General features: G+C 17.0%; 3 protein-coding genes across 3 annotated transcripts in view; all 3 read left to right on the top strand.

The window, feature by feature from the left end:
• Positions 1–7,432: 7,432 nt before the first annotated feature.
• SRAE_1000166800 (Sepiapterin reductase) lies at positions 7,433–9,547 on the top strand (the record flags this gene model as incomplete). The annotated part of the gene is made up of 3 exons (XM_024648651.1): positions 7,433–7,591; positions 7,650–8,250; positions 8,301–9,547. The coding sequence occupies 3 exons, from the start codon at positions 7,433–7,435 to the stop codon at positions 9,545–9,547; spliced, it is 2,007 nt and encodes a 668-aa protein (XP_024502608.1).
• An 847-nt stretch (positions 9,548–10,394) lies between these two features.
• On the top strand, positions 10,395–11,073 carry SRAE_1000166700 (Hypothetical protein; the record flags this gene model as incomplete). Its single annotated transcript, XM_024648650.1, has 2 exons — positions 10,395–10,637; positions 10,693–11,073. 2 exons carry the CDS (start codon positions 10,395–10,397, stop codon positions 11,071–11,073), a joined length of 624 nt encoding a protein of 207 aa, XP_024502607.1.
• Positions 11,074–11,900: 827 nt separating this feature from the next.
• The window catches only part of SRAE_1000166600 (Matrilin-2), a gene marked incomplete at both ends in the record, with an annotated part of 36,599 nt that continues 35,850 nt past the window's right edge, over positions 11,901–12,649 (top strand). The window contains one exon of the mRNA XM_024648649.1: positions 11,901–12,636. Coding sequence (XP_024502606.1) covers positions 11,901–12,636 — 736 coding nt within the window. The remainder of the gene's footprint in view (positions 12,637–12,649) is intronic.

Genomic DNA, 12,649 nt, shown 5'->3' with positions numbered 1-12,649 from the left:
TGTTTAAAAACTTGACATTATTTTAAAAAAAAAAAACAAAATATAATTTTAAAATTAAATAATATTAATATATAAATTGATAAAGAAATATCAAATGAATACATATATATATATATATATATATATATATATTGATAGTAACTACAATTAAATGTAATTTCATTATAAATAATTTTACATATAACTTAATAAAATATTATTAATTTAAAAGTTTTACATGTAATTAAATTACTTTAATATAACCTAATTTGAAAAGTAAACTATTGTTTCATTGTTGATTAAAGAAAAAATATATTACAACATAAGTTAACGTAACAATAAAAGCTCCTTAAAATTAAATATATAGAAAGAAAAACTTTTTTTTTATTTAATTTCATTTTTGTTAAATTGAATATTTTAATATAAAAATTAAAATATAATGTTACAGAATATTTTCTATTCAAACAAAAGTATTAAAACAAAATATAAAAATATATACATAAAAATCCTTTAATTTAAAAACTTGATTGGGAATCCTTAAATATATAAAAAGCCGGTTGGGAAATCAAAGAATTTGTAGGAAAATATTAAAATTTTTCCATATATAATGATACTAACTTATAAAAACACTAAATAATCATATAGAAAAAGTTTGCCTTTGGCAAAAAGGTAAGTGATATATTACATAAAATAATAAAACTTTAAATTTTAATTTTCTACTAAATAAAGATTAATACAATAATACGTCATAAAAATATATATATTACATAAATATATAATGTTTCTATATTTATATTTATATTTTTAAATATAAAAAAAAAAGACAAAATTTACATAATAACAAAAATATTTAATATTAAACTATAATATAACTTTTTTTTTTAAACAAATCAAACATTAACTAAACTATTTGAATTAGATTAAATATAATGTATTGCCTTTTAACTCTATCTATAAAGTTTGTAACATTAATGTTATACAATTATATTTTAAAAAATAAAAATATTTTTTCAAGTATTTTAACAAATCATGGTGAACATTAATTAGTATTAAAAATTAAAATACAAAATTGTGTAATAAAAATTTTGTTAAATAATAAGAAAATTTAAAAATATAATTCTTAAATATATTTATAATAATTGATACTTTTAGAAAATCGGCACATACATATATATTGTGTAAAATGAAAATGTATCCTTTTTGTTAGCATTATCCAATTGTTAGCTATATTCAATATAATGACATTAATCAATTATATGTTTTTAAGTCATTAGGCTTACTTTAAAATAATATTTAAAATAAAATTTTTCAAGTAATAATGTTAGAAAATGTAAAAAGAGTTATCACTAAAATGTATAGAAAATTAACACTATATAAAGTGTAAGTTTTATGTAATACTAAAAATAAATTGAACATGATAACAGAATAAATAATAATAAATAATAGGTATATTATTGATAAGAAGTAGACTATATTTTTAATAATGTAAAGGAAGAACTAAATAGAAGATATATTAAAAGGTATAATTATGGTTGAAAAATAATATATATATATAAAAATATTAACATGAAAAAAAATTTTTTCTTTTAAATATAATCTAATCTTTCGGCAAAAAAAAAACAAAACAAAAATACTCGATAAAATGTATTTGTCTATAAATATTAAAGGTTTACAACAAAAAAAAAAAACATGAAAAAATAATAAAACTATTATAAGGAAATGTCAAACTGATAAAATATATATATACCATAATGTAAAATAATTACTAACGATAAACGTAAAAAAAATTTTAAGATTAAGGTATTTATCCTGTTAAATATTTTTATATCACATTAACGTGTTTTTTTTTTGTATGTTAACAAAATAATTTATTATACTTTAAAAAAAAAAAAGAAATAAAAATCTGTAATATAATTTTGTTTTCATAATATCGATAAAAATTGTTATCTATTATCCATCTAATAACTTTAAATTTATATAGAAATATAAAAATTATCTTATTATTATTTAATGTTACATTATAATAATTTATAGATATAAAATTTTTTTTGTTTTGTATAACAATATAATATAAATATTATGAAAATAAATGTATGTTTAGAAGATTTTAATATATGTGAGAGAAAATTTTATAATTTAACTAAATACTTTGGTGTTGTACATCAAGAATCTGTTTTTTTTTTAAATATTGAATAAAAAAGTACATAAATATATGTCTAACGTGAATATTAAAGCACTAAGTTTAGATAATATTATTTGAAAAGGTGTAGTATATTGTGGTAGGCAAACAATTTTTAATAATTGTTTGAAATGCTTCTATGTAGATGTAATAAATATATATATTATTAGAAAATTAAAAAAATAAAAAAATAAAAAAAATTTAATATAATCATATTAAATCTACAAAATTATGATAAATTTTTCAAATTATGTAAAAAAAACATTCATAATGATCTAGGTTATTTAGACAGATTTATATGACGTAAACACACATAACATTCACATTTTGATAAAATGGCTAACTTATTTCTGTCACGAGACTAATAAATTGTTTTTGGAAAATTTGTATGTATTTGTATAGGAAGTTACATATATACTCAACATCTTTTAAAAAATATGACGCAATTGTTGAACCAATTAATATATATTTTTAAATATAAATAATAGATAATAATATATTTTTTTTTAAACTTATGATAAGAAAATATTTTTAATATATTATTTTAGGTACTAAATAAATTTTATAATAAATATAAAATAATAATATAATCATTTACATTATAATATATTATTTAATGATAAAAATAAAAAAAAAATATTAACCTCAAGTGTAAAAATACAATGGAAAACAATTGTCTCAACATAATTTTTTTTTTTTTTCAAATAATATATTATTGCTCAGTTTTAGATTGGGAACAAAATAATATAGGAAAATTTTTTTTTTTTGTTATAAGAACATATTTTAAAATAATTAATATTATTTATCGTATTTAAAAAAAAATGGTAGATTAAAAGGAAAATTAATTAATAAAAGATAAGTGAAATAAATTTTTTATTTTCATTATACATATATCATTTTTCATTCTTATAATATTTTATATAATATTTATTAGATTAAAATAATTACATAATAGCGGTAAATGTCAATAAAAATATTTTATGAGGAAAAAAACTTGTTAATAGGACAATTTTAATTAAGTATTTTTGATTAAATAATAGAAACAATAAATTAAAATATATTTTCTTTAAATAAAATCAACAATTATTTAAAAAATGATTTAGAGATAAGAAATAAATAAAAGACATAATTGTGATCATTAGAATTAATTTATATGATTAAGAATTAAAGCTTGTACTAGGAATGCTGATGTAATAACTAAAGTAAACTGTAATAAGATTGATAATAAATAGTTTATTATATTCATTTTTGTATTAATAGAAATTTTAATATTAGATAATTTATAGATAAAAAGAAAGTATTTAAAAAAAATTGTTAGTTTTATGTAATTAAAATAATGAATTCTTTTAGTTTTTATTTTTTTTTTCTTGCAAAATAGCGATAATATTAATGAAGATAAACATTATATAATATGACATTAAACATTCCAAGTATTTTTAAAAATTTTAAATACAAAGTAAAAGAATTTTGTAATTTAATAATGAGTTAAAGTATACTTTTATGATAATAATTTTATGAGGTAAACATTGAAAATAAGTTTATTTATACAAGACAACTAATATTATTAGACAAGACCACCATGTGGCTTTGGTCAATCGATTTTGACCAAATTCTTCTATTTTCTAGGCATAGTTATAACAACTATCGGCAGAGTTGCGCAGTAACAGACAACAAACATTAACTATTTTCTGTCAATGAATAATGTTATTTAAAGGCGCGGAAAATAATATTAATAATAAAGTTTATAATATTTTCCTATTTTATATATATATACCTTACTATTATATATTACAATTAAATAAATTATGTCTTTTTTTTTTAAACTATTTTACATAATAGGCTTATAAAATATTTTATATTAAGTAACTAAAATTTAAACAAATAAGATTATTTTTAATTTTTAAACATTTAAATAACATTTATGGGAAAAAAAATCACGCTGATTGGTAAAAATAAAATTAAAAAATATAAATTTTTATTTAATCAATTGATGTAACTCAAAGAACACGAATGATATATATTTTTTTAAAAAAGACATTTGTTCAAAAAATGAAAAATGAAAAAATATCTAGGGATCATAATTATTTACTAAAGTGATTAAAATTTTTATTAAATTATGTCCATTGATCCTAAGATAATCTCAAAAACAATTGTTTTTTAATTAAAAAAAGTAAATATTCTTATTCTAGATTTTGTTTTCTTAATTTTTTTCCCCCCATATATTAAGATAGTATTAATTAATGCAGGTTGCACTAAAAAGTAATTATTTAAAAAAAAAAGAGATATAAAATTTAAATAAAAATAAATAATATGATTTTTTAAAAAAGGAAATAATAAAAAAAATGTTACAATTAATTGTAACCTAATACATTCTAAATATAGTAAAATAAACATACTTGATCGTAATTATAAACAAATATTTTAGAAAAAAAAAACAGTTATTATTAGTTTTTTGATATCATATTTATAATAATATTTGTGGTTGGTGAATTTTTTAAACAAAATTAAAAACATTAAAAAAAAATGTATTTTCACGATTTTAATGTCAATTTGTTAGTCATTTATTCAGATTTATGCTAATTATATTTGTAATAAAATTTTAATGATAACAAAAAAAAATCACCATAATTTAATTTTAAAAAAAACGAAATGTTTGTTTGCTTTTTTTTTGGGGAAAATCTTAAAAAAATATTAAGAAGAAAGTTGTTTAGATAACATTTTTGAATATCAAACTAATTAGTATGATGACAGGTAATATTCACTTTTAAAGATTTCATTGTAACAGGAAAGTATTGGAAAAATGATATGTATTTAAATATAAATTAATGACACATCTGAAGGTAAAGATAATTAAAATCAAATATTACAGAATTGTGGAAAAAGATTTTCAAGAACAGGATATTAAAATTTAACAAAGAAATATTTTTTTTAATAGTATTATTGATAAAAAAAATATAAAAAAACAGCATTAAAATTTAGAAATAAAATTTAAAAAAATATATATCATTTTAAAGTAAGATATTCATTTTATAGGTAAATATAAAAATTATATAATAACTATATCAAGCAAAATAAATAAAATACCTATTCATGTAATATATAAATATATTTCTTTTTTAAAAATTTGAAGGGCAATAATTTTAAAATTTATAACATCAACTAAATTATTTTACTATTTGTAAGAAATTTAACAAAAATCAATTAAACTTTTCATATATTGTATTGTACTTATAAAATTGTTCCTGTTGACAAACAAACCAGATTATCTTATTTCAAAGTAGTAGATTTATGTATCTTTTGTCACAAATATTATAAACTATATTTTCTATAAAAAGTATGTAAAACCACAATATTTTATTGAATAATTATAGTTTTAAAAAAAAAAGACTTTACTTTAATAGTTGTGTTATTATATTTAGAGGGAAAAAATATTAGTAAAGTATTAAAAAAGAAGTGTAACATAAATAAGAAATATTTATTACTATAAAAATTGATAACTACAAGTTTTTTTTTTATTCTTTATATTATATAGATGATTCATCTTTGAAAAATATTTAAAAATAAATTGAAAAATGTTTTTATTAAATTTATTATTTTCAGTGTACAATAATTGATTGATTAAAATAAAAATGAAAGTAATAAGCATTTTCATGTAATAAATAGTAATAAAGATATAAATAAAATTATAATATTCAAATCAATGATTTTAAAGTGAAAGTCAAACAAAACAATAATATATTGATATAAGAAGATATTATGTAGTTCGAAAAGATATATAGAAATATAATGTTAAATTATTGTATTTGTTAAATGTTATAAAATTTTATTAATACAAAAATGTTTTACTATAAAAGTTTAATGTATTCTTTAATCTGATAATAAAAAATATAAAAAAATGTTTTGTAAATGAGACAAATAATTTTGAAATTAATTTAAGCAAATATAATAAAAGTATATTATTATCTTATTTTTTGTTGTTATTTTTTTGTTATAAATATATACTTATTGTTACACATATAAAATAAAAACTTAATTTGAAGCAATAAGTAAAAAAAATAAACTTAACCACAATTATACATATATATATTATACAATCATTTTTGTAGAAAATTTTTTAATATAACTATTTATATTAAAAAATTAATGTTACTTTTGATGGGTAATATCATAAAAATCAAATTAAAAATAAATTTAGCATAAAAATAATGAATAATTTTTGAATATATATAAGTCATTTGGTTATCATTAAATTTTATGACAAATTATTGAAATAAAATTATGTATATACTAACATTTTTTTTAATTTTTCTATCTTATCTACTTCCTTTAATTCAATGCACATTTAATAAAAAGAATCGAAAAGTTAACAAAGAACTAACAGTTAGACCTGAAGTTATTGACTACAATAATCAGGAGAATGATTTTATAAATAAAATAATACAAAATGAAGATATTAATAGAACATCAATATCAACAATAAATACTAATATTTCATCTAATAACTAATTTGTATTTTAAATGATAATTGTTTCAATTTATAATATGTAATAATATTTTTTATTTAATGCCAATAAAGATTTAATTTTTTATTTATATGTTTTTAAGGTAAACTCTAAATAAATTATATTTCTTGTTTTTAAATATATACATTTTAATATGATAAAAGAAAAGTAAAATTTTTAACAAAATAAACTTAATATTTTATATTTAAAACATGATATTTGTTTGGTTTTTTTTTGTTGCAAATTTTATTTATTAATGTCAAATATAAATCATTTCAAAAATAAAAATAATTTATCACTTATTTTTTAAAATTTTTAATATATTTTTTATTAAAGTATTTGACATCTAATTTTGAAACAATATAAAATTGAAAAGTAACATTAAAGTACATAACATCACAATATTTAGTTTTGTACTTACTATTAAAATCTTATCATCATGTTTTAATTAAATACTTTGATTGATAACAACATTTTTATCATTTATCATTATAATGTTAGAACTTATAGATATTTTATAATACATCAAATTTGGTTTAAAATTATTTATTTAAGATAATGCACTTAATGTAAATTATTAATGTATCATAAATATATTTACTATACATTAATTAAAATATATCAAATATAGAAACATAGTGAAAAATCATTTTATTATTATATATTTTAAAAGTTTTTACAATAATAATTTTCTATAATATTTTTAATAAATTTAATTTGGAAACTTATTTTTTTTTTAATAAAAACTTTTTCAGTTTATTTTAATTGTTAAATGAGTAATTGTTTTTATAAAGGTAGAAGTGCTATTATTATAACAGGAGCAACTGGTGTTATTGGAAAAGCATTAACTGAGGAGATTGCTGCAAATGTCCTTGAAAATTCAACATTTTTACTTTCTTCAAGAAATAAATTTAGATTAAAATGTTTAAAAGTAAGTAAAAAATTTAATTATTTAAAAAATGATATAAAATTTTCTTATTATTATTTAGGAAGAAATTTTAAAATTACGACCTGACATAAAAATTGAAACTGTTGTTTGGAATTTAGAAACACCTGACTATGATTTATTCTTTTCTGATATAAAAAAAGCATTCTTTTCACCATTATTATATAATGAATCAACTAAATATGATACCTCCTACTCAACAGCCATCATCATCCATAATGCATCTGATGTGGGTGATGTTGATAAAACAGTCTTTGAACATGGTAAAAATCCATATAAAATACAAAAATTATTAAATATTAATACTGTTTCATTGATATCATTAACCTCAGCATTCCTTCAATATTTTAAATATTTTAAGACAAAAAAATTTATTGTCAATATGTTATCGGCAACCTCAATACATCCAATGCCATACTTTGGTCATATATCTCTTAAATGTGCCAATAAAATGATATTAGATATTTTATCACAGGAAGAGAGTGGTAAATTAAAAGTTTTACATTATAATCCTATTGCAATTGATACTGAAAATTTAAGAAAAATAAAAAATTTTACCAAAGATGTGTCAGTCAAAGAGGTTATTGATATTATATATAAATCTAAAAAATTACATAATCCTTATGATATATCAAAACATTTATGTAAGTTTAAAATTTTATTATACTTATTTATTTTTTTAATTTTTATAAAGTTTATATTATTAATTCTAATCATTTTCTTAATGGAGATACTATTACTTTTGGATCAAAAGTAAATAATAATGTTGATGATGATCTTTGTATGACTAAATTATTTAAACAAGATAATAATGATATATCAAAAAGGAATGAAAATGAAAAAAATACTATAATTAATGATAAACAAACTTCTTCTTCAAAAGTTAATATTGATAAAAATGAAAGTAAATCATATATTAATGAAAATAGTAACAGTAATAATGTGACTTTACTTTCAAAAGATTTTGATAATATGATTAATATAGAATTAAGTAATACTTCAAATAAAAAGTGTGATTTAAGTTCTAATGAATATTTGTCAAAAGAAAATATTAATATGAATGATATGAATGATATGAATAATGGTACATCTCAAAATATAAAACAAACAACTAAGATAAATGGTAAAAATTTAGTTGATTCAAATTGTTTTTTAAGTAAAAAGTTAAATTCAATAGATGATAAAGAATTGGGATATGGTAAAGGCAAATATTTTGAACAAAATAAAAATATAAAATTATGTGATAGTCAAAAATATATAAATAAGTATACAAATAAAAACTTAGTTATAGATAAAACTAAAAATGGTATAATTTATCATGATAATATTATTGGTAATTTTCCTAGTTGTAATCCTAAAATATCTCATACTACAACCCAAAAAGATGAAATAAATAGTGAAATAAGTGAATTAAATATAAATAAACCAAAAACATTATATCAAGAGTATAAAGAAATGTATTTAAAAGAAAAATTACATTCTCAACAAAATATTGTCATACCAAATAGTTCAAGCTTTAAAATTGTTAAAAGTCTCTATAATAGAAATAAAAATCATAACTTTAATAAAATTTATATTACAAATGGAACTTCTAGAAATTGTTTAAAAGTACAAAAAAATAATTTTAAAATGAATAAATGTAAAAATTTGAATAATGAAACAAATAAGAAGGAAGAATTAAAAATTATTAAAGTAACGCCTAATTCTATAATGGCATTTCCAGATAAAAAATATATAAATAAAAAAGAAGTTATTACTTTAGAAATGTGTGAAGAAAAGTTAAATATAAGTACTCCAACACAAAGTACAGTAGATTCAGTAAGTATTAATGAAAGTCAAGATAATACTTTTATGGTTAAAAGAAATAAAAAAAAAAAGATTTATATTATAAATGGAGTTAAATATTATGTTGAAGGATCATTTAAATTTTTTAATGACTAACAAAAATTATCCATTACTATTATAAAAATATAAATTTAAAATTTTTTTTTGCAAATTTTAAAGAAAAAGAAAATTAATTTAAATAGTTATATTTCTATGATATATAAGAGTTAACATTAACAAAAAAAAAGATATAAATTAACACAGATGTTGTATGAAAATATATATATATATTTTAAAAGCATACATATTGAAGCTACTATTTAATACAAACAAAGACAGAATTATTTTATTACTTTATTACAACAAATTTGTATATTCGATATTTTTATTTTTAAATATTTATTTTTAAATTTATAAATTTATCGTTTTTCTTTCTTAAATAATATATTAAATAAAAAATAAAGTAATAAATTTATGAAATTTTCTATCACAATTTAAAAAATTTATATTTTCATAGAAATCTTATTATTTACCATTACATTTTTATTTCATTATTCTATCTTATATCTTATTCTATCTTAAATGCCATAAAATTTATTTTATCACTACAAACAAGAAAGACAAATAATATCATCACATATGCTAGAAGCTATAAACTAAAAGCCTGAAAGTAGTATTTGTTAACTTTAAGTTCATATTTATGGCTTAATATATAAAAATCGTTTTTTTACATAATATTTATTATTTTATTTTATTTTTTCTTTACAAATTAATATTTTATATATTTTTTTTATATTTATTTTATAAAAATTATTAGTATTAAGTTAATATATTTTAAATTTATATAAATAATTATTATAAAAATGACATTTTTTTTATATTTAAGATTATATAAAAAAAAATAATAATATTATAAATTTATTTTTTTTTTATTGACTAAAATTCGATATTTTTAAATTATAATATGTTTTCACTTCATACTAGAAGCAGTATATCAGGAGGTAGTTCAAATATGTATTCAAGACCAAGATCAAGATCCCGTCAACCAATATATACATCTGATAAAAGAGCCAAATTTGCTCAAAGAGAAAATAAAAAATATATTAGATTTGTTACTGTAATTGGTTATATAATTTGTGTATCATTACCTGCTGTATGTTTATCTATATATTATATTAATTTTTGGGATCCAAGATATATTGATAAGGTAATATAATTTATATGTTTATATATATATATATGTATAAATAATATATTTTTAGTTTACAAAAATTGATAATCATATAATAAATAATAGTGATGGAATTATTGGAATAAATGATGATAAAACAATTGCTTCAAGTCGTATAAAATTATTAAAAAAAGAAGTACCAAGAAGACCTCGTGATTATCCAGTAGAATTTGATAATACAATATTTGAATTTAATAATAATACATTAAATGATAAAAATTTTAACAAAATAATAGAAAATGTACAAATTTTACCAACAGATAGTTTAGAAGAAAATAAAGAAGGTTATAAAGAAAAAATTGTAGATATAATTAAAAAATCAGAATGTAAATGTACCTGTCCAAATGATAATATAAAAGAAGTTAAAAAACCACCAATTTTAAAAATGATATTAAGTGGTAAAAATAAATAAAATTTAAGCAACCTCAATTAATCGTGTAATTAATTTTTTTTAAAAAAAAAAGTTTATTATTTGATATATATATATTTTTTTTGTATATCTTTTGACCTTCTTTAATATATAAAAAATATTTATATAAAAAAATATTATTAATTTTAATTACTCTCTTTAAACTAAATTTTGATTTAATAGAAATATTATATATATAGAAGAATAATTAATTAAAAAAATCTTATACCCTAATTATCAGATCTTCAAATTTAGCTGAAATAATTCTATAAAAATTAAATATACCTAATAACATATCTCGAGATATAATTAAAAAAAACGACAAATTATCTATTGAAAATATGTTATTCTTTTATATAAAATTTGCGTAAAAAAGTATGACTGTTATGTAATAAAATAATTGAAAATAAGATTTCGTTATGTCACAACAAAGTCAAGGTTTTTATCATAATTTTGAAATAAGGTTGATCAAAAAAAAAAATAATAATAATAATAAATTTTGAAAAATTTAATTTTTGGAATAATTTGTTTACAACAATTTATGAAAATCTAAAAATATCTATTGTTAATTTTATATTGTTGTTTTTTTTTTGTAAACATAATCATTTTATCAAATTGAATTTCTAACATAATTAACAATTTTTTTTAATTAATAAAGTTAAAAGTTTTTTAATTTTACCTATTTTTCTATATATATCTATTTGTTTAAAACATTTTTATTAACAATTCTTTCAAATAATTTCAGTTTTTATTTATCTTATTTTAAGAAAAACATATTCAAAAGATTGTTAAATGTATTTTATATTCTACAACATTATAAAAGAATTCTAATTAAAATGGTATTAATTATAAAGTTTTTAACTTTGTTTAAAAATATAAGAAGATTAAAAAGCAATAATTTTTTACTCTTAATTGCTTTGTTAATATATTTTTATTGTAATGTTCAAGAGGTATATGCTTTTGATGCATTTAGTGGATTATCAGATTCTATATTTAATAAATTTGAACATTATTTTGGTGTTCCAAAATATAGTCGATCAAACAGTTATTATAAGTATCATAATCATCAACATTCTAAAAGTACTTCTTCAAGTAATTTTTCAAAATCTCGATTTAAATCATACTTTTTTGCAACCTCCTCAAATAACAGTTCATATTTTTTAATTAATTTTCGACTCAAACATTTTTATTGTGGAGAGTTATCAGAAAGAGACTCTGAAATATTTAATTTAAATCAATTGTGTGATGGTGAAGTAAATTGTAACACATTAGAAGGTGATTTCAATGATGAAAATTATCCATTTTGTAAAAAGAAATATCAAAAATATTGTAACTATAATGGAGTATTTATTTTTGATCCAGAAAATGTTAAAAATTCATTTTGTGTTTGTGACATAGGGTGGATGGGTAATTATTGTAATATAAAAGACGACAAAAAATGCGGTGAAGATAAAGTTATTTGCCATAAAAATGCAGAATGTAGATCAAAAAATGTTGGTGATAGTAATGAAGAAATTTGTAAATGTAAAAGTGGATTTATTGGAAATGGAATAGATGATTGTCAAGGTAATTTGTTTTC

The sequence above is a fragment of the Strongyloides ratti genome (genome assembly GCF_001040885.1).
Source record: "Strongyloides ratti genome assembly S_ratti_ED321, chromosome : 1".
NCBI classification, from domain to species: domain Eukaryota; kingdom Metazoa; phylum Nematoda; class Chromadorea; order Rhabditida; family Strongyloididae; genus Strongyloides; species Strongyloides ratti.
The sequence above is the reverse complement of the archived record's forward strand: the minus strand, read 5'-3'. Positions and strand labels throughout refer to the sequence as shown.